This window comes from Danio rerio, chromosome 22 (assembly GCF_052040795.2).
Source record: "Danio rerio strain M-AB ecotype USA chromosome 22, GRCz13ab, whole genome shotgun sequence".
NCBI lineage: Eukaryota > Metazoa > Chordata > Actinopteri > Cypriniformes > Danionidae > Danio > Danio rerio.
The window spans coordinates 25,935,313-25,963,141 of record NC_141042.1 but is presented as its reverse complement, the minus strand read 5'-3'; the positions used below and the strand labels follow the sequence as shown (position 1 = coordinate 25,963,141).

General features: G+C 40.1%; 3 protein-coding genes across 3 annotated transcripts; all 3 read left to right on the top strand.

Annotated features, from left to right (window-relative positions):
• Nucleotides 1-4,625: 4,625 nt before the first annotated feature.
• Nucleotides 4,626-14,298, top strand: vtg6 (vitellogenin 6). The gene is given in 28 exon segments (NM_001122610.4): nucleotides 4,626-4,679; nucleotides 4,784-4,804; nucleotides 4,921-5,072; nucleotides 5,176-5,427; nucleotides 5,502-5,663; nucleotides 5,761-5,909; nucleotides 5,989-6,139; nucleotides 6,228-6,385; nucleotides 6,471-6,636; nucleotides 6,728-6,853; nucleotides 6,945-7,163; nucleotides 7,247-7,464; nucleotides 7,552-7,649; nucleotides 7,764-7,888; nucleotides 7,993-8,094; nucleotides 8,187-8,306; nucleotides 8,406-8,592; nucleotides 8,682-8,784; nucleotides 8,872-9,057; nucleotides 9,138-9,252; nucleotides 9,336-9,525; nucleotides 9,612-9,931; nucleotides 10,020-10,064; nucleotides 10,149-10,226; nucleotides 10,314-10,520; nucleotides 10,594-10,736; nucleotides 10,830-10,968; nucleotides 11,058-14,298. Coding segments are annotated over 28 exon segments (4,092 nt in total). The 5' UTR covers nucleotides 4,626-4,639; the 3' UTR covers nucleotides 11,178-14,298.
• Nucleotides 14,299-19,262: 4,964 nt separating this feature from the next.
• Nucleotides 19,263-23,343, top strand: LOC147838511 (vitellogenin-like). Its single transcript, XM_087304495.1, has 17 exons — nucleotides 19,263-19,427; nucleotides 19,543-19,693; nucleotides 19,787-19,944; nucleotides 20,044-20,209; nucleotides 20,309-20,434; nucleotides 20,518-20,736; nucleotides 20,828-21,045; nucleotides 21,164-21,261; nucleotides 21,389-21,513; nucleotides 21,593-21,694; nucleotides 21,787-21,912; nucleotides 22,021-22,207; nucleotides 22,298-22,400; nucleotides 22,490-22,675; nucleotides 22,754-22,868; nucleotides 22,954-23,143; nucleotides 23,230-23,343. Exons 1-17 carry the CDS (start codon nucleotides 19,321-19,323, stop codon nucleotides 23,310-23,312), a joined length of 2,460 nt encoding a protein of 819 aa, XP_087160621.1. The 5' UTR covers nucleotides 19,263-19,320; the 3' UTR covers nucleotides 23,313-23,343.
• A 51-nt stretch (nucleotides 23,344-23,394) lies between these two features.
• LOC100330641 (vitellogenin-like) lies at nucleotides 23,395-27,530 on the top strand. The gene is given in 5 exon segments (XM_087304831.1): nucleotides 23,395-23,399; nucleotides 23,457-23,580; nucleotides 23,661-23,803; nucleotides 23,894-24,032; nucleotides 24,122-27,530. Coding segments are annotated over 5 exon segments (531 nt in total). The 3' UTR covers nucleotides 24,242-27,530.
• Nucleotides 27,531-27,829: the final 299 nt, after the last annotated feature.

The following is a 27,829-nucleotide window of genomic DNA, read 5'->3' as shown; positions in this document are numbered from 1 at the left end:
TACCCCCCATACGGTTGATATACGCCGCCGCCACCGTACTGTCCGTTCTGACCAGCACGTGTTGCCGCTCCAGCACCGGAAAAAAACGGTGGAGAGCGAGCAACACTGCCAACAGCTCCAGGCGATATGCCAATGCAACTGGGTACCTTTCCACAGGTCCGCAGCCACATGCCCACAACGCACAGCCCCCCAGCCCGTGTTGGAAGCGTCTGTTGAACAACAACAAGACTGCACGCCTGTCCTAGAGACACTCAGGCCTGTAGGAACAAGGGGTCGCTCCAAGGGCTGAGGGCGCGGCGACACATCGCAATAACAGAGACTCTGTGTGCGCGCGCGTGCCATGCGCGTCTGGGGACTCGATCGTGAAGCCAGTGCTGAAGTGGTCACATATAGAGTAATCCGAGCGGCATGAAGCGGCTGCGGATGCCATATGCCCCAGGAGCCTCTGAAATAGTTTCAGTGGGACCACTATTTTACTGTCGAGCTCTCTCAGACAGTACAGCATTAGCTGAGTGCGCTCTCCGGAGAGGCGCGCTGCCATGGTGACTGAGTCCAGCTCCAGCCCGAGAGAAGAGATCCTCTGCACGGGGGCGAGTTTGGTGAGTATGCGGATGCCCGCGAGACGAAGGGGTGCTAAGGCACCCTCCGCTGGCTTGGTGAGGACCCGCGGAGACAGAGAGAGCCCGAAGGGGAGGGCTTTGTATTGCCAAGCTCGACCTACAAATGCAAACCGCAGAAACTGACGGTGGCGAGGAAGAGTGGGGACATGGAAATACGTGTCCATGAGGTCTAATGCTGCAGACCAACCCAGACAACGAACGCACCGGAGGATGCGCTTCTGCATGAGCCTTCTGAACGGCAGCTTGTGCAGACAGCGGTTCAAAACGCGCAGATCTAGGATTGGCCGTGACCCACCGCTCTTTTTGGGCACGATGAAGTGTGGGCTGTGAAACCCACTCTCCATCTCGGCTGGAGGGAACGGCTCGATTGCACCCTTCGCCAGGAGGACAGTAATCTCCTCTCGCAAGACAGGGGGGGACAGGGGGCTGACCCTGGTGAATACACACCAGTTACTTGGGGGGCCATTTCGCGAACTGAATCGCATAGCCGAGTCTGATTGTGCGTATGAGCCACCGCGAAGAGCTGGCCCGCGCTAACCAGGCAGGCAGAGCTCTCGCTAATGGACTCATTGCTACAATCGCTGACGTACCAGCAGTGGGGCAGCGCGGAGTGGGTGTGCTGATCCGGGAAGCACGCGGGTCCCACGGAAAAGCTGGAGGTGAGATATTTGCTCTCACTCCGCAACCGAGCTCCGGAGGGGAGGCTCGAGGGGTGGGAGAAAGGAGACCGTCCTCCCAGCGCTCGTGAGCCACTGGCGAAATGCACTGAATCTGCAAGCTAGAAAGCATAGCGTCCCAGACTGGCAGATTTCGTGCTGTCACATCCGGGGAAGTGGAAAAGTGCTTCTTCATGATGTTTTCATGGCCGTAAAAAGTGCCGTTGGAAATGGGGCCCCGCCCTTCAGCGGGGAAAGTTCCCTCTTTTCCGAATGGCCTGTCCCAGGGACGCTTCGCGGTCCGTTGCTGGACTTAGCGGTGTTCTGGGCAGGGGGGGCTGCCTGCTTTCGAGGTGCTCGACGCGCTCGCTTCGCCAGAGGCGTGTGCGGGGGCAGTGCAGTTCTCGTAGGCGGGCGCCTTCGGCGAGGAGCAGGTATGAATGGCACGGCGGGCGGAGCGGGCTACGGACCGCCGATAAGACATCACCCATCAACTGCTCTCTCACCACCTCGAATTCCTGGGTGAATTCACAGACTGTGTCGCCGAACGTGGCTTGGGATATGGGGAAGTCAAGAAAGCGGACTTTGTCGACTTCGCGCATATCAGCCAGGAGTGGCGCTCCTGGATCACTAGTGTGGACATCGTCCTCCCCAACGCACACGCAGCGGACTCAGTAGTCCGAAGAGCTAAGTCGGCGGGGTTGCGAAGCTCATAAGCCTGGGTTGGACCCACCCTTGTGCAGCTCGGCCGAAGCAGCCTGGGCGGCAGCCTTGTAAGCTCTAGCTCCGAGGGAGGCAGATAACTTACAGGCTTTGGATGGAAGACGAGGCGGACTCCACCAAGAAGAGGCGCCGCACGGATAAACCGCCATCGCGCACTCAACCAGAGGAATCGCCACATACCCCCTGGCCGTTCCACCGTCAAGAGTGGTGAGGGTGGAGGGACACGCAGCACGAGCAGAAAAAAGTACCCTTCAAGACTGCGTGAGCCTACTGTGCACCTCCGGGAAGAAGGGGACACCCCTCTAGTCGGTCCGGCCGCAGAGCTGGGGGATAAACCATCTCCAACCCACGGCCGAAGCAGTCCGGGAAAGCATGGCTAACATGTCCGTTTCAGGATCCGTTTGACAGTGCTCACCTGCCCGGAGGGGGCGAGCGGGTCTGGATCATCATCGGTTAATGAAAGCCCACCCTCAAATGCCGCGGTGGACGTCTGGTCTCGCATGGCATCGCAATGACGACATGAACTTCCCGCGAGCAGCGCATTAACATGCTGGACCCCTTAGGCATGCAATGCAGTGCCCGTGCCAATCATCCGAGGACAGGAAACCACCGCATCCAGAGACGCACAGTCGGAGCGTCATCCTGAAAAGGACGTGCTGCAAGACTGTGTTGCTCTTTCTGAGAAGTTTGCAACTTTATACGCACCGCTCTGGAGGACCGGACCCAAAGAACGCCAGGCAAGGGAGAACCCAGCTCGACCGTCTGCCGCTGCGTGTACACACTCTGGGCCAGGAGAATGCTCTCGTTCACTCGGAATCGCTGGATCACAGCAGGAGGAACCCTCATCGACTCAATCAGAAAGTCTCTAAAGCAAAAAGGATGGCGTTTGCTCGCTCCAGGTGTGCTTATAGGCTGGGATAATTGGCAATGAAGCACACCTGTGCAAGCTTACGCTGCCAATTCATTGCATTCATTGACCCGTTCAATACTCTTTCATACAAGCGGCTTCTGAACCGAATCCTTCCTATACGTGGATTTTCAATATCAAATACACTTAATAGCACTGAATTTCCCCAACCGAAGGGGAACTCCACAATAATGTAATAAAGTTGTTATAAAGACTTTCAGAAAAAGGAAAAAAAATGTGTGAGACCAATGACAGCAGCCAGAGGGGAGAATAACTTCAAATTTCCTGTCCCATAAACTGTCCTGTCCCATAAACACTGCATTAGAAACGCCTTACACAAACGGTAATTCATTTTTTGTAATTTGAAGCATATAATACATTCTTGAAAACATAAAAAAGTTATTATGTTTTAAAAGGTGGATTTAAGATGCTGATGACCATCAAACGCATTATAACAAGCTTTTGAAAATGGTCCATTAAAGATCTCTGGAGCTCAAAACTGACCATGTGGAAGGGACCTTCGGAATGAAGAATTTTGAATGGTATAATTGATGGACACAGCATTGCAATGTGTAACAATTAACATACTATGGCAAATTGGTAATAACATAATAAAATGAACAATATGAAAAAATGAAAAGCAATAATAAAATGAATAAAAAAAATTTGAAAGTTGAAAGAGTAGTTTCAACGAATTGGTTTGTGATTTCAGGTTTGAGAGGCTCTTTTAAAATGAAAGATCTGTCTTACAATTCTCCACTTAATGATACATTTCTAAAAGGCTAATGATCTATTATTTAATGTTTGAATTTTTTTGCAGATTTTTTGGGTTCTGTCGACTTGGTTTATTTATATGAGGTGCCTTACTTTGTGGTGGTCCTTTGTTTAATGCACTAATATATTTAAGGGTAGTTCACCTAAAAATAAAAATGCTGTCATTATTTACTTACCATTTACTTTTTAGCTTATAGATTTATTTCTTCTGTAAAACATAAAACAACATATTTTGAAGAAAGCTAAAACCTGTAACTATTGACTTCCATAATATTTTTTTTTACTACTATGAAAGTCAATCGATACAGGTTTACAGCTTTCTTCAAAATACTTTGTTCATCAGCATGAAGAAACTCATAAAGGTCCGGAACCGGGTGAGTAAATAGTAACTAAATGTAACTATTCTTTTAATAGAAATCAGTTATAAACATTTCTAAGATTTTCCACAGAATCAACACAAAGTTTCAAAGTTCATTCCATGTCATTTAATCAGTTTTTAATTAAAATAAACAAGCTAATATGGATTTTTAGAGTTTTCGATTAAGGAACAGAGCAACCTAACCCAAAACTGATTTGACTTCAAGATAGGACTAAGACCACCATATGCTTGTCATTTTACAATAAAATTAAAGTTTACAGTAATTTATTTACTTTACATACATTTATATTCTATGTACAAAACATAAAATGTATCAGTGTTATTTTATAGATACAAAATAAATTAACTTTTTATACAAAAAGACAAGGTATTGTACATTGGCCAAAAGAATGACATGATGGCAGGCCAGGTTAACCTAACCTCTTCAAATATTTAAGTTCAAATAACCAAGTCTTAACCAGTGTGCAGTTTGACACTTGCTTAAAAAATATTAATAATTAATTAGAAATGAATACTTGGTCAGCAAGAAATCACTATAAAAGATTTGATGCTCTCAGGAGTTCTTCACAAACCACCAGCAATGAGAGCTGTTGTGCTTGCCCTGACGGTAGCCCTTGTGGGTAAGTCAGAATGTATTTCTTTATTTTATTCTCTATTTATTTCTTTACAAATCCTTTTTTTTTTCAAATTTCTATATCTTGACAATCAAATGTATTTTTTTCAGCGAGTCAACAGTTCAACCTTGGTAAGTAAATATAACTTATAGCTTTATTAGGTATTAGATATTAACTTACACTACATTATTGATTATAAGAAATAATTTTTAAAACAATCCAATTAAGAAAAATCTATCCATTCTAGTTCCCGAGTTTGCCCATGATAAGACCTATGTGTACAAGTATGAGGCTTTGCTCTTGGGTGGTCTTCCTCAAGAAGGTCTCGCCAGAGCAGGTATCAAAGTCAGCAGCAAGGTTCGTCTGAGTGCCATGACAGAGAACACCTACCTGATGAAGGTAATGAACTGAGGAAATTGTAGGTCTTCCAAATTGAAGGAAAACTTTATAAAATGTCATAATAAGAATTGGTAATCATAAGCAATGATATATCCTTTTACAGCTTATGGATCCTCTACTCTACGAGTATGCTGGCACTTGGCCCAAGGATTCATTTGTTCCTGCCACTAAGCTCACCTCAGCACTGGCTGCTCAGCTTCAGATTCCTATCAAGTTTGAGTATGCTAATGGTGTGGTTGGCAAGGTTTTCGCCCCAGCAGGAGTCTCTCCTACTGTCATGAACTTGCACAGAGGTATCCTCAACATCCTTCAGCTCAACCTCAAGAAGACGCAGAACATCTACGAGCTGCAAGAGGTGAGGAAATCCCCTTAGGACAATTCTGCGGTATTTTGAGTTCTGCAATCTTATCATTTGACTTGTTCCTGAAGGCTGGAGCTCAGGGAGTGTGCAGGACACACTATGTCATCAATGAAGATCCAAAAACCAACCACATTATTGTCACCAAGTCTAAGGATCTGAGCCACTGCCAGGAGAGAATCATGAAAGATGTTGGCTTGGCATACACTGAGAGGTGTGCTGAATGCACAAAGGTAGTATATATAGACAATAGCAAATAAACATTTGACCGAATTAAAATATTTATCCACTATAAACGTCAAGACTCAGCCTACCTTTCTCTCTTAACAGAGGGTCAAGAGTCTGATTGAAACTGCAACTTATAACTACATCATGAAACCAGCTGACAATGGTGCACTGATCGCTGAGGCAACAGTTGAGGAAGTGTATCAGTTCTCACCCTTCAATGAGATCCATGGTGCTGCAATGATGGAAGCAAAGTATGATTGACCTACTATTGAAGTTTCAATCATAAATATAGATGAAGTCAAAGTTTCAGAAGTTATATTTTTTTTTCAGACAAACCTTGGCTTTTGTGGAGATTGAGAAGACCCCTGTTGTTCCAATCAAAGCTGATTACATGCCCCGTGGATCCCTGCAGTACGAGTTTGCATCTGAGATTCTTCAGACCCCCATTCAACTCATGAAGATCAAAGATGCACCAGCCCAGGTATAATTTTCTGCATACAATCCTTAATCTCTTAGTCAAAGCACACGACACATGAAAAAGACAACAGTATTTCCCATAATCTTCCTAGATTGTCGAGGTCCTGAAGCACTTGGTAGAAAACAATAAAGACATGGTCCATGATGATGCTCCATTCAAGTTTGTACAACTTGTTCAGCTCCTGCGTGTTGTCACCTTGGACAAAATTGAGGCTATCTGGTCTCAGTTCAAGGACAAACCAGTTTACAGGTACAATTTGTGCGCAACTAATACAGTTAGAGCACAATTTGTTATTGTGTCATTTTGTATATATTCTAAACAATGATTTTACTAGGCGCTGGCTTCTGGATGCTCTTCCTGCTGTTGGAACACCAGTCATTATAAAATTTATCAAGGAGAAGTTCCTGGCTGGTGAATTTACAACTCCTGAGTTCATTCAGACTCTTGTGATTGCTCTGCAAATGGTCACTGCTGATCTTGAAACCATCCAAATGACAGCTGTATGTATAACAAAGTGCTCGTCTTCACACTAATTAAAATGTATTCAAAAGGACTTTAACAAATTAATATTATCTGTATCCTGCTAAACAGAGTTTGGCTATGCATGAGAAATTTGTCTCAATCCCAGCTTTGCGTGAAGTTGTCATGCTTGGATATGGTTCCTTGATTGCCAAGCACTGTGTTGCAGTTCCCACTTGCCCTGCTGAGCTCCTCAGGGTAAATACACATCTAGTCATTTCTAAATTTATACCGTTTATTTGCTTTTTAAAATTCTAAAAAGAATAAATGTATGCATCAAACTTCTCAGCCCATTCATGAGACTGCCACAGAGGCCATTTCTAAGAATGACATTCCTGAAATCACTTTGGCTCTGAAAGTTATGGGCAATGCTGGTCACCCTTCAAGTCTTAAACCCATCATGAAGCTCCTACCTGGACTGAGAACTGCAGCTAATGCTCTGCCCGTTAGAGTCCAGGTTGATGCCATCTTGGCCCTGAGGAACATTGCCAAGAAAGAACCCAAACTGGTAAGATTAATGTATTGTAAAGATCACAGCTATAATTTTATGCGTGTTTTCTTCCAATGAACAAACTTTGTTTCCTGTCTCAGGTTCAGCCTGTTGCCCTGCAGCTTGTTTTGGACAGGGCTCTCCACCCAGAGGTGCGCATGGTTGCTTGTATTGTGCTGTTTGAGACTGAGCCTTCAGTGGCTCTCATCTCCAGTCTTGCTGGAGCTTTGAGGACTGAGCCAAACATGCATGTTGCAAGCTTTGCCTATTCCCACATCAAGTCCTTGACCAGAATCACTGCTCCTGATATGGCATATGTGTAAGAAAAACAAATCACTTCATGTTTTATTTTACCATCACATGAAACAAGCACAACCCAAAGGTTACCATGGTTATTCATTTTCAGTGCTGGTGCAGCTAATGTTGCCATCAAGCTTATGAACTGCAAGCTGGACAGACTTAACTACCGTTATAGCAGAGCTTTTCAGATGGACTATTATTATAGTAAGACTTTCGAATTTCTTAAAAAAAGCTAAGAAATAGTATTTGATGATTCTTAAAATTGAGTAATTTGTCCTCTGACATAAAACATTGCAAATTTATTCTTTGTCCATTAAGCTCCTCTTATGATTGGAGCTGCTGGTAGTGCCTATATGATCAATGATGCTGCCACCATCCTGCCCAGAGCTGTTGTAGCTAAAGCACGTACTTACCTGGCTGGAGCCGCTGCTGATGTTGTTGAGGTAAAACAACAACAAAACTTTTTTCCAGATATCTGAATTACTGTTTTAATCTGTTTTTATTTATAATTTTTTTATTATATCACTAAATTGCTGCTTTTAAACAGTTTGGTGTGAGAACTGGAGGAATCAATGAGGCTCTTCTAAAATCTCCTGCTGCAGATGAAAGTGTTGACCGTATCACAAAGATTAAGCGTACACTGAAAGCAGTAAGTTTTTAGGTCCAATGTAACATAATTTTACACATTTACTATACACTTGAAAGAGCCAAAAATTTATACATGACTTCTCTCTCTTCAAGCTCACAAACTGGAAGGCTTTGCCAACTGATAAACCACTTGCTTCAGCCTATGTTAAAGTATTTGGACAAGAAGTGGCTTATGTCAACTTTGACAAGACCATCATTGAAGAAGCCATACCGGTATAGTAATTTCTTACCATATGCTTGATATCTGATGTCTTTAACTCTTTAACTGATTTTCAAAGTTAGAATTAAGCTTCTAATAAAAACTATCCTCAGATGGTTACTGGACCCAAACCACGTGCACTGCTGAAGGAGGCTCTTAAAGCTTTGCAGGAAGGAGTTGCCTTCCAGTATGCCAAACCTTTGCTCGCAGCTGAAGTGCGTCGTATCTTGCCAACTGCAGTTGGTGTGCCCATGGAGTTCAGTTGGTACACTGCTGCTGTTGCTGCTGCATCTGTCAATGGTAAGGCTATGTTTTTGAATTTCTATATCCTTTTTCAGATATGTGGGGGTCACTTCTAAAGTTTGATGTTGTTCTGTTGATCATTTTAGTTCAGGCCACCATTACACCTGCTCTCCCTGAGAAATTGGAGTCCATGACTTATGAGCAACTTAAGAAGACTGATGTTCAGTTCCAAGCTGAAGCTAGACCAAGGTACAGTTTTACAGCTACATTCATTCAGATAATATTTAATGTACACAACAACAGTTCTACAAAGAATCTCCGTCTTTTATATTTCAGTGTTGCTCTCCAGACATTTGCTGTGATGGGAGTTAACACTGCCTTCATCCAAGCTGCTGTTATGGCGAGAGGAAAGATCCGTACAATTGCCCCTGGAAAAGTGGCAGCAAGAGCAGACATTCTCAAGGGCAACTACAAGGTGGAGGCTCTGCCTGTTGATCTTCCTGAACACATTGCTTCTGCAAGGTAATGACATTTCTGTAAAGAAAAAAAATTTTTTTTTGTGAATGCCCTTTTGTTAAAGTATCACTAATTTTACTTGACAGCTTTGAGACACACGCTGTGGTCAGAAATATTGAAGATCATAGTGCTGAAAGGTCTGTTCCATTGGTACCTCAATTATCACTGCAAAACTCCCAAACATCAAATGCTAATGATTGGGTAAGTTTTGAATGCACACAAAGACATATGGTAATATTTGCTTCAAGGTGGAATGATGTCATATATTCAATTTATTTTTTCAGTCCTCTGAGATGTCACCTGATGTTTCAGTGAAAGCTCCTGCTCCATTTGACAGGACCCTCTGTTATGCTGTCCCATACATTGAAATTAAGGGATGTGTTGAGGTGCACTCTCACAATGCTGCTTTTATCAGAAATTCTACGCTGTTCTACATAATTGGACAGCACTCAGCCCATGTTGCAGTGGCAAGAGGTGAGAGATGATAGAGAGACAATACCATTGATGAAAATTTCTTTTCAGATGAAACAAAAATTAATTGTTTGCTGTTTCGTCTGTAGCTGAAGGTCCTGCAGTTGAAAGGCTGGAGTTTGAAGTTCAAGTTGGTCCTAGAGCTGCTGAGAGGCTTGTTAAACAAATCAACATCATTGATGACGATACTCCTGAAGGACAGGCTTTCTTGTTGAAACTGAGGGAAATCCTGGACACTGAAGCTAAAAATGCACCCGTCTCTTCTGAAAGCAGCAGCAGTAGCCGCAACAGCCGCAGCATCAGCAGCTCAAGCTCAAACTCAAATTCAAATTCAAGCTCAAGCTCAAGTTCAAGCTCAAGTTCAAGTTCAAGCTCAAGCTCCTCCATGTCCAGCTCTCGTATGTCTAAGGTAAAAAAAAACACTGAAAGTAATGCGTTAAATAGCCAAAATGTGTCTCTCAGATAAAAAAATAAATAAAAATTATATGTATTTTCAGACTGCCACCATCATGGAGCCTTTCAGGAAATTTCACAAAGACCGGGTAATTGTTAAAATCTGTATTTTTACTATTGTTGCTCAATTTTTGATTATTTCAAAACTTACAAAGCTTTTTTTTTTTTGGCAGTACTTGGCAGCACATAGTGCCACAAAGGATACTAGCAGCGGAAGTGCTGCAGCTAGCTTTGAACAAATGCAGAAAAAGGTTGGTTTAAGCTCTTTGTCCACAATTACACACAACCCGAATATGACTTATGTCCCATTTATTATTATTTTTTTTTTGTACTTTCAGAATAGATTCCTTGGAAATGATATTCCACCTGTTTTTGCTATCATCGCCCGTGCTGTTAGAGCTGACCAGAAGCTTCTGGGCTACCAACTGGCTGCTTACTTTGACAAACCAACTGCAAGAGTGCAACTCATAGCTTCCTCCATTGCTGAAAATGACAACATGAAGATCTGTGCTGATGGTGCTCTGCTGAGCAAGCACAAAGTCACTGTAAGACTGGAACATTTGGCAAAATGTATTTCTCTACTTCAGTACCATTCTTTAAACTCAAATGTCTTTTTAGGCCAAGTTTTCTTGGGGTGCGGAGTGCAAACAGTATGCAGTCTTTGCTAAAGCTGAAGCTGGTGTCCTGGGTGAATACCCTGCTGCACGTCTAGAGGTGGAATGGGAGAGACTGCCAAAAATTGTCACCACCTATGCTAAAAAGTAATGATTTTTAGCACTGAACAACAAATATATAGTGTAGAAAATGTCACTGGTTTAATTATCTGCATTTCTATTTGTTTGCCTCCCAATTAGGCTTTCTAAATGCATACTTAATGCAGCTTATGACACAGGATTCAGGTTTGAAAAAGCAACAAACAGCGAGAAAGAGATTGAACTGACTGCAGCCTTGCCATCTCAGAGGTCCTTGAATGTCATTGCTAGGATTCCAGAGGTGAAACAGTTTTCCTTCTTTCCTTGTGACTCACTCAAAGAGATATAGTAAGAAAATACAATTAACTCTTTGTGTTACTGTTTCTCTAGATCACAATGTCAAAAAGGGATATTTACCTCCCCGTCACTGTTCCCATCAATCCAGATGGAACTTTTTCCATTAATGAGGACTTTCTTTCCTGGATTCACAAGTATATTAAGGAGGATTGAGGAATGAATTGCAATCTCCATTTTCAAAAGAAAATAGGAGCTGTGTTAATGCATAACTGTCAGTTTAATCAATATTATTTTGTAATGTGATGCTAATAAATACCCTGCAAGTGTAAGAATTTTGTGAAGTGATTTAATTTTACACCAAATAATTTACACTCTTAATTTAAAGGTTTTTTTTATACTCCTTAACCACAGTACGTATGAGTGCAAAGTAAGACTGATCATGAGAATGAAGAAGCAATGTCATCTTTAAGGAACCATTTCATATGCACTTTTGATGACACAAGCATTCTCGGGCTCGGGAAACACCCTAAGAAGGCCTTGGCATAGGGTGACCATGCATCTTTTTATCTGGACATTTGCTCTTTTTGAAAGTTATCTCCTAAAATGTATGGGATTGAGCATTTGCTTTCTATAATCATTGATAATCGCACATTTCTGCATTACTTTATATCTATTTCTTTAAGCCTGATTTGCTATTCTTTTGCTTAACTTCACTAAAAGCACACATCTGCAAGTTTTAGAGGCATTCATGTTTGACGCTCTCATATTTGTAACAAAAACTTTGTCTTTTGACTGTGTTAAGAGTTTGCCCACACAAGTGAGCGACAAGATTCTTGTTGTATTCGGTGTGCTGTCCAGGGAAAGAGCTCTGAGCTCGGAGAGACATCCTAGCTTTTGTTATTCCCCTGTCGAGAAGAAAGAGTCAAAAATGGATCCAAGCACAGCGTTGAGCCTCAGAAAGCTCCCTACATAGATTAAGGTGCGGCGATGGGAAGAAGGGTGGGATGCTGACAATCAAAAGATTTTTAGGGGTTTGGTCTTGGTCATATTGGATAATATGATTCATATTTTGACAGTCATCACATGCTTCTTCTCGATGCTTTGAAATCAACTTAATCAAACTCTTGAAAGAATTTATTACACTGGTCAGACAAATAAAAAAAAAACGTCTAAACTAACACATCCTAGATCTGAATGAAACTTTCTCACTAAATCTTTGTTCTTTACATAGTTAAACATGCTGACAACAAAATTGCACAAAATTATCAAAATTGTCTTGCATTAGGAGGAACCCAGGGCCAACTGCTTCAGCATATGGTCTTACAAGGGGTCTAAGGATCTCATCATGGTACCTAATGGCAGTCAGGCTACCTCTGGTGAGCACACGGAGGGTTGTGCAGCCACTGCAAAACCGGTCATGCTGGAGGATGTTGCAGGCAGCAGAACATTCTCCACGGTGTCTCCTGACTCGGTCACATGTGCTCAGTATGAACCTGCTTTCATCTGTGAATAGCACTGGCACCAAAGGAGAATTTGCCAATCTTGGTGTTCTTTGGCAGATGCCAAACATCCTGGGCTGGTATTTGGCTGTTGTCATTGATATGCCATCCTCGATGAGCAGCAATACCTGAGCTACTTGTGTGGGTGGTAGACTACATCTCATGCTAACACTAGAGTGAAAGCAACCCCAGCATTCAAAAGTGATGCATGGGAACTAAGATGTGGTCTGTGGTCACCACCTGCAGAACCACTCATATATCGGGGTGTCTTGCTAAATGGCTTTAATTTTCACCTGTTTTCAATTCCATGTGCACAACAGCATGTGAACCTAATTGTCAATCAGTGTAGAAGTATGATTGACTTAGGCCCAATCCCAATTCTACTCCTTAGCCCTTCCCCTTACCCCTAATCCTCGTTTTACGCGTTCCCGTGAAGGGGTGTCCCAATTCTCTTAATTTGAAGGCGTAGTGCTAAAGGAAAGGGGTAAATACCCCTTCAAATGAAGATTTTTCAGGACCACACTCGAAACCAAGGGATAAGAAAATTTCCTAAAATATACCAGCCACAACCGCAGGATAGTTGCACCCAGAATTAAGGAGATCCACAAATTAATATATTTTTTGTCAATATTACGAATTTTTACAACAAACAAGCACATCTTTTAACATTTTCATAACCACTTGAATCACTCGATCTATAATCCATAATAACCCCTGCATAGCAGTTCAACAACATTCAGACTCTCAATGACACTCGAATGAATACCCTGTCAGAAAAGTCTAGTGGCTGGGAATGAGCTTATTGCAGTGTCTGCTATAATGTTAATGTTGTTTTTGGTGTGTTAACATAGATGAATATGGACACTGTGTAAATGCACAGTACAGTTACGATCTTATTGCCACATCATATCATGTGATGACATAATATATGCCTTCAGTAGGGATATAACAATGTTGTAAATACCGTCATACCGCAATAGTAATTTTTTTTCAATATTACCGTTGGCGCATGACTCAATAAAACTATAGTTCTGAGAAAAGTTTGCTTAGGCGAATGAAGCGAACGGGAGGTAGGGGGAACTACAATTCCCATCAGCCCAGGCGTGGCCATCATCCTTTGAGGTCTGTTGTCACTACAGATCCAGTAATGCGGAAATGGAGTGTGCTGCTAGTAGCTGGAAATGATCGAACCTAAAGCGGGTTTTAAATCGGATATGTGGAGGTATTTTGGTTACTTTCTAAGAAGATACAAAAAGGGGGTAAAGGTGACAGACAAAGAAAAAAACAGTATGCAGGCACTGCCAGAATGTGGTAAAATATAAGTCAGGAAATACGACTAAAGACAGTCATGGGGACAGCTGAACATAGCACACTTGTTAGATTGATGCAGACATTGACTTGTACCGCAGAGACCTCTATCTCACTCATGGCTTGTCTTCTCAAGTGGTGTAAAGACAATGCAGAATGTTAGCCACTGCTGTCAACCTTGGCTAAATCATATCTCTCTGACCCAGAAACCTCAGTCCCAAATGAGAGGGTTTTTTTCTGTTGCAGGGGACATGCTCAGAGATCCCAGCTTTTACCAGATTATATTTATATAATTTTCCTCAAAAAACCCATCTCTATCTAAGTGAGTGAGTGATTAAATGTTTAATGTGATGAGTTTTCTACAATACTAAATTGAAACTTTTTTTTTTTTTACATGGTTTAATAGTTTTTTTGTTATTAAAATTGAAAAATTGAAGTTCCTGTTTCAAAACTTACAGATAGATGGCTAATTTGTATGTCATTGATATGTTCAGTGCTAAGGTAAATAAACACTTTTGGCACTTTTATCAAGTCTTTTTATTAGTTTTGTTTTTCCTGTAAATTATTCAATAAATACCGTACCGTGCCATTCATACCAAGGTATTGCTGTACCGTGAAATTCTGATACCGTTACATTCCTAGCCTTCAGTGATTTCCTGAAGATAAATACCAAAATTTAACACAACTGGAATAACTACAGCAGTGACGATCATCTGATCTCATATGAAACAAGAGATGACTATGATGACATGTGCAGGTGCTGTAGTGCTAATCCCAGTTCTAATGCAGCCCTTTCCCTTTACACTTTGTTTTAAGGGCCAAGGGGAAAAGGAAAGGGGTAGGGGAAAAAAAAAATAGAATTAGGATTAGGCCTTAGAGTAACATTGTGTTGTTTAAGTGTTCCCATTATTTATTTAAGAAAGCAATCAAAATAAAATAAAAAAAAAAATCAATAAACGCACCAAAAAAATCACATCAAATATGCATAAAAACGGCTTTAAACTTAGCAAATAATATTTCATTCAAAGTAACTATTAAATGCATTTGACAGATCACAATGGTATAGGAATATAGTAACTGCTGAGAAGTCTATTCTTTGTGTTCTTTTTCAATAATATTCGGAGATGGATGAAATCAATATAAAAAATCTTGATGTTTCAATCACTCTCATTATCTCGACACTCTGAATTTAGTCAGAGGATGTAGGGTTAACTAATACTTAAATAGTCCGGTTGCTTCCTGCTCACTCATACTAAAAGTGTAGTTAATTTACTAATTTCCATACATCTTGTTAATAGCAGTGATTTAATGATTAAAAGGTCTTCGTGCTGCCCTGCCAAACTTCTCCATACAGTCAAATGCGCCTTGACAATCTAAAAATTCATGTCGCAACATAATGGAAGTGTAAACTCCAGGTAATCCTGTCACGGATATAAAATATTTCAGAAGAATTCAGAATGAATCAAAACTTACTTTATTTTCCAGATGAAAGTGTATCATGCCAATTACAGAATCAAAGAATAAAAACAAATTCAGAAATGTACAACATCAATTACACTAAGATAAAAAGTTATAAATAGATAAAGTATGTTACAGCATATAATCTCTGATGCAAAAGCTCAAATGTGTGTGATCTACTCTGGTGGAGAAGTAAAAGGTCAGGAAGGTAGCTCAGTGTGAGTGAAATAGAACAGTCAAACAAATGGTTTCCTGATCTCAGATTAGAAATTTTACTTCTGATTTGGGGAGGGGTCATAATTGGTTAATAAAACCGCCCAAATTTTCACCACCCGCCTATTTCAAAAAATTCTAAACTGCCCAATTTGGCAACACTGATCACATTATTATGAGTTTTTAACAGAAATGAATTTACAAATTATAACACATTAATTTGAGTTCATAACTGAAACACAAATATACACAACTCTGTGAAAAACTCTTTGACATTTACAAGTGGCATAAGACTAAAACCATGTATTTATTAATAAGCAACTAAAAAAAAAGCACACATGTAAGGGCATATAAGAACTTCTCCATTGCCTAGAGTGTTAAATGAAAATCAAGAAAAGTAGTGGGAAATGCTGCTAATCTATGACTGACCTGACACAATCACAGAAATCCTCTCTGAACTGTCTGTCTGCCCTGTCCCAACACAGAAATAGACCTTGACCTCACTGTCACCGGCACTGGTCTCATCAAAAAAACTGCCAAAAATGTTATAGAAACCAATAAAACCATAAAACTTCAGAATCATTTTATTCATTTTACAATACATTTGTGTTGTTCTACTAAGCTCTGGAGTGTTAACAGTTAAGATATTGAATAATACAATAAATATAATAAAAGAGAGAAAATAAAAGTAAATTTTAATGTTGTAAATAATGGGTGACCAAAGTGATCAAAGAAATAAAAAAACAGGGCTTGATCAGTTTAAAGGCATAAAAGTTATAGAAGTTAGGCATTATGACAAGTTTGTAAGTCATGGACAAGTTCATAGGCAATTCTGCTGCATTTTAAATAAATGTAATAATGGTTTATGTTTTTGAACGCACAACAGCAAAAAGTTTCATGTCCTATTTTCCACTTTGCAAATAGCTATTTCCTATAGTCAAATTTTGGGTTAATAATCAATCATCACTGACTGTAAATATGAATGTATAATGTATATTATTGTATATTATGTATATTATTAATGCATATCATTGAATGTATATTATTCTTAACTGCATTTAGGACTTGATTAAAAGTCTAATTTTGTGATTCAAAAGATAATAGACATTAAACATGTTCTCGAGAATGACATGATAGGCCAGGGTAACCTAACCTCTAATTAGTACTAATGTTGACATCACAATGTATGTACTTTTTGATACAAACTTACAGTAACATCAGTTTATTATTAACATACAAATTAAAACTGTCAGCAAGAAATTACTATAAAAGATCCAATGATTGAAAGGTTTGTCACAAACCACCAGCCATGAGTGTCATGACTGTGTTTTTCCACCAGATGCCACTGGTGTTCGCCAGCAACCCCCAGCGGACTACAGTGGCTTTAGAACTACATTTCCATACATTTCTTTCGCACACACACCCGGTCTCTCATCTACACTGATTTACAACCACAGCTTGCTCCGTTCTCTGTGATTACCTGGGGTCCGTTCTTCGTACCTCGCTTAAATGATCTAAGATTATTTGGCAGATCCCGGATCTTTTCATCTTGATAACTGATCTCTCGCTAATTTGATTGTTCAAACGAGTTCGCGAATCAGATTAGAATGTCTGGATAAACTGATCTGAGATCGCTGCGTGTTGTGAAGGACAGATCTATCGATCCTCGAAATCATGATCAGCAATGCAACGATTGGCTGACGGCACAGCAGCGTAATGACATCATCTGATTAATATTCAATTATCCATGTGAGCAAAATTACATCAAATTAGCAGTAAACGGCTTGTTAAATATGACACGCAATAACCTTCCACATTTGTTGTGAGCTGCAGGCTTTCCACTTTTATGTGTCAAGAGTTTTCATCATGTATTTCAATGCAAATCAATGTATTTAGTTCCACATTTAGAAAAGATTTTCATTATAATAGTAGCCGTTTTTTAATCGATGTAAATAATAACTGGTTGTTTACAAAAGCGTTTTCATATTGGTAAAGGCATCTGCAACTTTTGTGAAGCATCAAATCACTGGCATATTAACTATCAAAACATGTTTATGACTGCTGAAATTTATTATTGCTTTAAAAAAGTCACATATTCTGCATTTCTATTATACACAATTTGTACTAAAGCGATCTAAAAAGTTCATATCAATAAGTTTTCTCTTTGCACCACCAGGTGGCAGTCTTTGTACTTTCATTTCGAGGGTGAAGATTGCATACGTTTTATTAATATGTATAACTTAATTTATTTTATTAATGACTATAACTTTATATATATATAGTTAAAAAATATGTACCATTTTCCCAAGTGTATATAACTACTACTGTAAGAAAATATCAGAATTGGGAACATACTTTCTGTATTATCTTTGCTTGAATTAAGCCGATCTAATCCTGTTTATATGAATTGAACCTGCTCCCGATCAGGTTTGACCTAGCAGAACTGTTGCTATGACAACAACTCTCGGATCAGCTTTGAAGAACGAAACGATCCTGGATCATGTCAAATCGTCAATATCCGAATCCAGCTAACTGAGTAATCCACGTACGAAGAACGGACCCCTGGACTATATATTCAGTCATTCATCCTCTGTTTGTGAGTTGGTCCTTGTCATTGTTGGTGTGTTGTTCCTGATCTTGATCTTGGTCTTGCTCTTGCTCTTGCTCTTGTATCTTGTCTTAGTGTTAAAGTCTAGTCCCAGTTTAATCTGTTTGAGTTGCTCGTTTGTTTGTTTATTTTGTTAATTTGTTACTTTGATTTTTGGATTTTGTCACTGTTGCTGCACTTTCACATTAAAGATCTGCACTTGGATTCTACACCTGTTTTTGTTCCTGTTTTAATCCTGAAACGTGACGGAACGACCAACTCAACAATGAATCCAGCAGATAATAAGTTATTTTTTTATTTATATCTAAATTGAACAAATAAAGATAATTTAAAAATGTATTTTTGCTTCTTTCAGCGAGTCAACAGATGAACCTTGGTAAGTAAAGCAATTTGGCAACTTGTTAAATGGTAATTTACAAATATTGCATTCTTGCTGAATAAATAAAATACTCTACTCATTCCAGTTCCTGAATTTGCCCATGATAAGACCTACAAGTACAAGTATGAGGCTCTGCTTTTGGGAGGTCTTCCTCAAGAAGGTCTGGCCAGAGCAGGTATTAAAGTCAGCAGCAAGGTTCTCCTCAGTGCCGTGACTGAGAACACCTACCTGATGAAGGTAATGACTATTATGAAATGAGGAAATTGTAGGTGTTCCAAAATGAAGGAACACTTAAAAATAAAATGTTAATAAACTTAGTTATAAAAATGTTACTTAAGCAATGATATATTCCCTTACAGCTTATGGATCCTCTACTCTACGAGTATGCTGGCACTTGGCCCAAGGATTCATTTGTCCCTGCCACTAAGCTCACCTCAGCACTGGCTGCTCAGCTTCAGATCCCCATCAAGTTTGAGTACGCTAATGGTGTGGTTGGCAAGGTTTTCGCCCCAGCAGGAGTCTCTCCAACAGTCATGAACCTGCCCAGAGGTATCCTCAACATCCTTCAGCTCAACCTCAAGAAGACCCAGAACATCTACGAGCTGCAAGAGGTGGAAAAATATCCTTAAAAGATTATTGAGGTATTTTGAGTTCTGCAATCTTATCATTTGACTTTTTCTTGAAGGCTGGAGCTCAGGGTGTGTGCAGGACACACTATGTCATCAATGAGGATCCAAAAACCAACCACATTATTGTCACCAAGTCTAAGGATCTTGGATACCTAATAGAATTAAAATATCTACCCACTAAAAATGTTAAGAGTCAAATCACCTACCTTTCTCTCATCAGAGGGTCAAGAGTCTGATTGAAACGGCTACTTATAACTACATCATGAAACCAGCTGACAATGGTGCACTGATCGCTGAGGCAACAGTTGAGGAAGTGTATCAGTTCTCACCCTTCAATGAGATTCATGGTGCTGCAATGATGGAAGCAAAGTATGATTTATGTGATTTCAGTTACAGTATATATGTAGAGTAACACAAGCAGTGTTACTCCACTCCTAGCCCCTTAAAAACGAAGTCGAAGTTTCAGAAAAAGTATTTGTTTCAGACAAACCTTGGCTTTTGTTGAGATTGAAAAGACCCCTGTCGTTCCAATCAAAGCTGATTACATGCCCCGTGGATCCCTGCAATACGAGTTTGCAACTGAGATTCTTCAGGCCCCAATTCAACTCATGAAGATCAGTGATGCACCTGCCCAGGTATAATTTACTTTATTAAATGCTTAATCTCTTAGTCAAAGAACTGAACTTGATATATGAAATACACAACAGTATTTCCTTTAATTTTCCTAGATTGTTGAGTTCCTGAAGCACTTGGTTGCAAACAATAAAGATATGGTCCATGATGATGCTCCACTTAAGTTTGTTCAGCTTGTCCAGCTTTTTCGCTTTGCCACCTTGGACAAAATTGAGACAATCTGGACTCAATTCAAGGACAAACCAGTTTACAGGTATAATTTTTGTGCAACTAAATAATACAGTTAGAGCACAATTAGTTATTGTGTACATATTTGTTATTGTGTAAATATTCTAAATAATAATTGTATTAGGCGCTGGCTTCTGGATGCTCTTCCTGATGTTGGTACACCAGTTATAATAAAATTCATCAAGGAGAAGTTTCTAGCTGGTGAATTTACCACTCCCGAGTTCATTCAGACTCTTGTGATTGCTCTGCAAAGGGTTTCTGCTGATCTTGAAACCATCCAAATGACAGCTGTATGTATACCTAACTAAGTGCTGTTGATACTCAACAATAACCAAACTGCATTCAAAGGCCTTGGGTCAAATTAATAATTTCTGTATCCTGCTGAACAGAGTTTGGCTATGCACAAGAAACTTTCCACTGTTCCAGCTCTGCGTGAAGTTGCCATGCTTGGATATGGTTCCCTGATTGCCAGGCACTGTACTGCAGTTCCAACTTGCCCTGCCGAGCTCCTCAGGGTAAAAGCATCTCTTCATTTAAATTAATGTCATAAAATTGCTCCTCAAAAGTCTAATTAGTTTACATGTATCAAACTCCTCAGCCCATCCATGAGATTTCCACAGAGGTCGTTTCTAAGAATGACCTTCCTGAAATCACTTTGGCTCTGAAAGTTATGGGCAATGCTGGTCACCCTTCAAGTCTTAAACCCATCATGAAGCTCCTACCTGAACTGAGAACTGCAGCTAATGCTTTGCCCATTAAAGTCCAGGTTGATGCCATCTTGGCCCTGAGGAACATTGCCAAGAAAGAGCCCAAACTGGTAAGAGTCAGGTATTGTAGAGATGAACTGCTGTAAATGTTATGCATGTTTTCATCCAATAAAAAAAATAAAAAAATGTTTCCTGTCTCAGGTTCAGCCTGTTGCCCTGCAGCTTGTTTTGGACAGGGCTCTCCACCCAGAGGTGCGCATGGTTGCTTGTATTGTGCTGTTTGAGACCGAGCCTTCAGTGGCTCTCGCCTCCAGTCTTGCTGGAGCTTTGAGGACTGAGCCAAACATGCATGTTGCAAGCTTTGCCTATTCCCACATCAAGTCCTTGACCAGAATCACTGCTCCTGATATGGCATCTGTGTAAGAAAAACAAATCTTTTCAAAATCTTCAAAAATTATCCTTTATTTTAGTTTTATTTATTTTACCATCACATGAAACAAGCACAAGCCAGAGGTAATCACAGCCATTCATTTTCAATGCTGGTGCAGCTAATGTTGCCATCAAGCTTATGAACTGCAAGCTGGACAGACTTAACTACTGTTACAGCAGAGCTTTTCAGATGGACTATTATTATAGTAAGATTTTCAAATTTCCTGTGAAGAAATTATAAAATTAATTAATGGTATTTGATGTTTCCTAAAATACACAAAAAATGTTCTGATATAAAACAGTGCAGATTTATTCTTTTATGTGTCCATTAAGCTCCTCTTATGATTGGAGCTGCTGGTAGTGCCTATATGATCAATGATGCTGCCACCATCTTGCCCAGAGCTGTTGTAGCTAAAGCTCGTGCCTACCTGGCTGGAGCCGCTGCTGATGTTATTGAGGTGAGTCATCTAAGATTTCTTTTCCAGATATCCAGCTTAATGTTTAAAATAGTTTCACTAAATTGTTCCTCTAAAACAGTTTGGTGTGAGAACTGGAGGAATCCATGAAGCTCTTCTAAAATCTCCTGCTGCAGATGAAAGTGTTGACCGTATCACAAAGATTAAGCGTACACTGAGAGCAGTAAGTTTTTAGATCCAGTGTAACATAATATTACACTTTTACTATAAACTTGAAAGAGCCACAAAAGTATACATGATTTCTCTCTCATCAAGCTCACAAACTGGAAGGCTTTGCCAACTGATAAACCACTTGCTTCAGCCTATGTTAAAGTATTTGGACAAGAAGTGGCTTACAGGTATGTCAACTTTGACAAGACCATCATTGAAGAAGTCATACTGGTATTGTGATGTATTTCAAGTCTTTTTACCATCTGCTTTACATCTGAGATCTTTAACTTTGTTGATCCTCACAATTAGAATTAAGCTTCTAATAAACACTTTCTTCAGATGGTTACTGGACCCAAACCACGTGCACTGCTAAAGGAGGCTCTTAAAGCTTTGCAGGAAGGAGTTGCCTTCCAGTATGCTAAACCTTTGCTTGCAGCTGAAGTGCGTCGTATCTTGCCAACTGCAGTTGGTGTGCCCATGGAGTTCAGTTGGTACACTGCTGCAGTTGCTGCTGCAAGTGTCAATGGTACGGCTATGTCTTTGAATTTCCATATCTTATTTTCCAATATGTGGGGGTCACTTCTTAGGTTTAATGTTGTTCTGTTGATCATTTTAGTTCAGGCCACCATTACACCTGCTCTCCCTGAGAAATTGGAGTCCATGACTTATGAGCAACTGAAGAAGACTGATGTTCAGTTCCAAGCTGAAGCTAGACCAAGGTACAGTTTTACAGCTAAATTCATTCAGATGAGATTTAATGTACACAAAAACAATTCTACAAAAAAATCTCCTTATTGTCTTATTCCAGTGTTGCTCTCCAGACATTTGCTGTGATGGGAGTTAACACTGCCTTCATCCAAGCTGCTGTTATGGCAAGAGGAAAGATCCGTACAATTGCACCCGGAAAAGTGGCAGCAAGAGCAGACATTCTCAAGGGCAACTACAAGGTGGAGGCTCTGCCTGTTGAACTTCCTGAACACATTGCTTCTGCAAGGTAATGACATTTCTGTTACAATTTTGTTGTTGTGAGTGCCCTTTCATGAAATTATCAATAACTATCATGCTTTTGCAGCTTTGAGACTCTTGCCGTGATCAGAAACATTGAAGACCACAGTGCTGAAAGGTCTGTTCCCCTGGTACCTGAATTGTCTCTGCAAAACTCCCAGGCATCTTATGCTGGTGATTTGGTAAGCTTTGAATACACTCATAGACATATGGAAACATGTAAACATTTGTTTCAAACTACAAGGTGGAAAGAGTTTTTTTTTTCAGTCCTCTGAGATGTCACCTGATGCTTCAGTGAGAGCTCCTGCTCCATTTGACAGGACCCTCTGTTATGCTGTCCCATACATTGAAATCAAGGGATGTGTTGAGGTGCACTCTCACAATGCTGCTTTTATCAGAAATTCCACTCTTTTCTACATAATTGGACACCATTCAGTCCGTGCTGCAGTGGCAAGAGGTGAGAAGAGAGAGAGACTGTAACATTGATGAAACTTTATTTTTACAGATAAAAGTATAATTATTTGTTTGCTGTTTTGGCTGTAGCTGAAGGTCCTGCAGATGAAAGGCTGGAGTTTGAAGTTCAAGTTGGTCAAGTTGTTTTGCTTGCAGTACTTGGCACCCCATAGTGCCACAAAGGACACGAGCAGTGGAAGTGCTGCAGCTAGCTTTGAGCAAATGCAGAAACATGTTAGTCTCAGCTTTTTGCCCATGAAGCAAACCAAAATATGCCATGTGCCCCATTTTATTTTTTATTTGTTTTATCCTTTCAGAATACTGGCTGCTTACTTTGACAAACCAACTGCAAAAGTGCAACTGATAGTTTCCTCCATTGCTGAAAATGACAACATGAAGATCTGTGCTGATGGTGCTCTATTAAGCAAGCACAAAGTCACTGTAAGACTGGAACATATGGCAAAGTTTATTTCTCTACTTCAGTACCTTCAGTGTGCTTTGAACAAAAATGTTCCTTTCAGGGCAAGTTTTCTTGGGGTGCGGATTGCAAACAGTATGCAGTCTTTGCTAAAGCTGAAGCTGGTGTCCTGGGTGAATTCCTTGCTGCCTGTCTAGAAGTGGAATGGGAGAGACTGCCAAAAATTTGAACCACCTATGCTAAAAAGTAATGATTATCAACACTAAACTACAAATATATAGTGTAGAAAATGTCACTGGTTTATCTGCATTTCTCTATTCTTTGCCTCCCAATTAGGCTTTCTAAACACATCCTCAAGGCAGCTTATGAGACACAATTCAGGTTTGAAAGAGCAACGAACAGCGAGAAAGAGATTGAACTGACTGCAGCCTTGTCATCTCAGAGGTCCTTGAATTTCATTGCTAGGATTCCAGAGGTGAAATAGTTTTCCTTCTTTCCTTGTGACTCACTCAAAGAGATATAGTAAGAAAATACAATTAACTCTTTGTGTTATTGTTTCTCTAGATTACAATGTCAAAAAGGGATATTTATCTCCCCGTTGCTGTTCCCATCAATCCAGATGGAACTTTTTCCATTAATGAGGACTTTCTCTCCTGGATTCACAAGTATATCAAGGAGGATTGAGGAATGAAATGCAATCTACATTTTCACAAGAAAATAGGAGATGTGTTCATCTATAACTTTCAATTTAATCAGTATCTTTTTGTAATGTGATGCTAATAAATACCTTGCAAGTGTACTAATTGTGTGAACTGATTTATTTTACACCAAATAATTTACACTCACATATTTTTTTTTTTTACTTTTTATGCTCTTCTAAGATTAAAAATAATATAAACCATAAAGGGGGTTAACAGTGAAGTTTTTTTCAGTCCAAATAGTTTAGCTCAAATCCGGCTTGTAGTGTTGTCTGGTCTTTATGACTTTATTTTTCTATTTTACTTGCTGTTTACTTCATATACTCTGCTGTAAACAGACCAAAAATAAATGTAACAAAATTAATAATTTCAGCTTATAATGTTATCATGTGCAGATGATCTCTCTTTATATACATGGAAAGGCATGAATAGTGTGTTTTTTTACAAACTAATACTTGAAAAAAATATTTGTATTCGGTAACAAGAAAAATGTTGTCTCAAAAGCTGCATTTACACTGCAGATCAATTCAGATTTTGTGACTGTATCCAATTTTTTTTGATGACCTGCTTACATCATCTTTTAAAAATGACTCGTATCTGATCGTCTGCTTTTACACAGCACACAGCAAAGGTGCAATGAACAAGAAAAAAAGAGCAAGTGCTGACTAACAGCTGATAATTAAAGAGTGCTCTTTTCTCTGTTCCTATATGTAATCTGTTCACAGCTTTTGACAAGCTGTTTTACTAAAATTTATGACAAAAAGGTTCTCATTTGTCCATGTTCTTTTTATACATAGGCTTTTTTAAACCTTTAGGCATCTTAATGTAATGTCCATGGCGTGATTTATGCATGTGATGCACTAATTTTATATTAGTTTATATTGGTTATGTGGCAGACATTGCGCTCTTTTACTCTCGTTAACATGCTTAAATACCTGTGCTATATGACAATATAAAAGTTGTTTAAGTCCTCCTAAATAAAATTTAGGGTTTGGGTGTCAGGGTTCAGGAGGGATGAGGGAGCGAGGACTCAAGTGCAAACAGGATGATTTATTGATAATAAAAATAAAACAAAAGAAAAACAAAAACCACCCGAGAGGAAAAATATGACACTAACAAACAAACTTTGCTGGCATGACAAGAGCAAGAGCAGGAACACATGGGGAGTTTAGACGACGAACTGGCACAGGACTGAAAACATGAGGGGATTATAAAGCAAAAGTAAATTGACACAAACAGGTGAACATGACATACTAATAATGAGTTAACAAAGAGGGTTGGACTAGACAATAGACGGGAGAGCGCATGACACAGATAGACAACACAAGCCATGCGCTCACATAACACAGGACAAGAACATGCAGCCAATGAGAGAACTCATTAACCTCATGTTCATGACAACACAAACACAACACTGAAGCACACGACAAAAGCACGTGACCACAATGTAAACACAGAGCCACGTGCTTTGACAACAGACGCAAGACACGAGCACACGATGAATGAAAACACTCACTGTGCGCTCACACACGCAGCATGCATGCTTCATCCCAGCGCCGACCAAAACCGAAACCAACTAGACTGAGACGCTGGGAATGAAACACAACGCTGCAGACAGACGAAAACACAAACACGAGTACAAGAGCGTGCGCGTCCAAGGGATGCAGAGCCCGCGCGGCTGCCTCACTCTGCGCGCACACTCTGCGTACACTCATGACAGCGAGCGCACACACAGAGACAGAAACAGGACCAGACAGGACTAGTGTCCGAGCTCTGCTACCAAAACAAGAATTTACAAGACCAGAGTGGCAGAACCCTGACATTGGGACTCTGCTGAAGTCTGTTCTGAAAAGAAAGTGTCAGACTTGACATCATTCGCTATGGTAATGAGGCACGACTCGCATTGACAGGTGAAAATCCGATACACTGCAGACACCAATACACTGCAGACACGAGAACACAGATCTGATTCATATCGTAAACATTTCCACATATGAACAAGGCCTAAATCTGATTTTAGTAAATCGGAATCCATGTGGTTTGTTCCTGCTTACTCGTACATGTGCCATATCCGGTCTGTGCCACATGGGAGAAAAAAAATTGGAACTAAGTCACTTGAACAGTACAGTGTAGATGCAGCCAAAAAGCTGCCTTTCCTCTTGAGACCGCAGTGCAAAGAGTGAGACGTTTAGGAGTTGGGGGTTGGTAAAAGGTGACACACAAGCTGCTCCACACAGCAACAGAGAAGGCTCGCCAGAACGAAAAAATACTTCACTGTATGATTATTTTTGTACCTTAACTGGGTCCCGGAGGCAGTCTATAATCGTGTAGTAGAGTTGAAGCGGAGTTTCATCAGGATATTATTCCATTACACTGCTAATATTGTCATCTGCAATCGGGTGCTCTGTTTACGTAGCTCTGTTGTGCGATAATTTGGACAATAGACTTGACAGATTAACGTTTGGTTATAAAGGTTAAAATAATGCTTGTGTAGTTGTCGAATTGTATGCACATGTGGGAGTTATATGGTACGTTTAAATTACTGTCTTTTGCAGACAGCAAGATATATGCTATAGGCTAGTAACCCTAAGCACATCTGCCCGCCACTTACTTGAAACTCGTCACATGGATTTTGGCACCCTAATAGAAAAAAGTGAGGCTGCTGCTGAGCCATTTCTTGGTCCTCCACCAGCCAAAAAAAAAAAAAAAAACTTGCTCAAGTTATGTGGAAGCATTTTACAGACAGTGCTGCAGATAAAACCAAAGTGATACTGTATGTAATGTGTGCAAAAGAGTAATCAGCAAAGGCAGAGATATCAAACATCTGTCAACATCTTCTATGCATAATCATTCATTTTCTTTTTGGCTTAGTCCTTTTATTAATCTGGGGTTGTCACAGTAAAATGAACCACCAATTTATCCAGCAAATGTTTTACGCAGTGGATGTCCTTCCAGCTGCTACCCAGCACTGGGAAACACCCAAACATTCACATACACTACGGACAATTCAGCCTACCCAATTCACCTATATTGCATATGTTTGGACTATAGAGCAAGGCTCGAACCAGAGACCTTTTTGCCATGAGGCAACAGTGCTACCCACTGTGCCACCGCACCACCCTTTATGTAATGCATAATCAAATGCACTTAAAGCAGCCTCTCCTGGTACTGTCTGCCAACCCCCCACAAGCATCAGTTCCCTCATCAGCACAGCCATGTTCTGCTAAATCCTCCACAAGCACCAAACCATCAACACAGCCACATTCTGCCTCCTGCAAGTCAAAAATTAAAAACAAAAAATGTAAAAAAAAATTTTTTTTAAATTTATGTAAAAACATAAAACCTTTGTGTCTGTTTTGTGACAGGCTGATGACAATATCAGAACTCTATCTTTTATTATTATATAGAATACAATTTTTGTTCTGCCAGATCTCCCAGTCAGGGTTTTATTTAGTTAATTTTTATTTAACACCATTGCTAGATTAACAAATAATCGGTCATCTTTGAAAACAAAATGTTCCACCGCAAATTAGTAGTGATGACTTCATGATTTTTTTCAGTGATTAAAAATAGA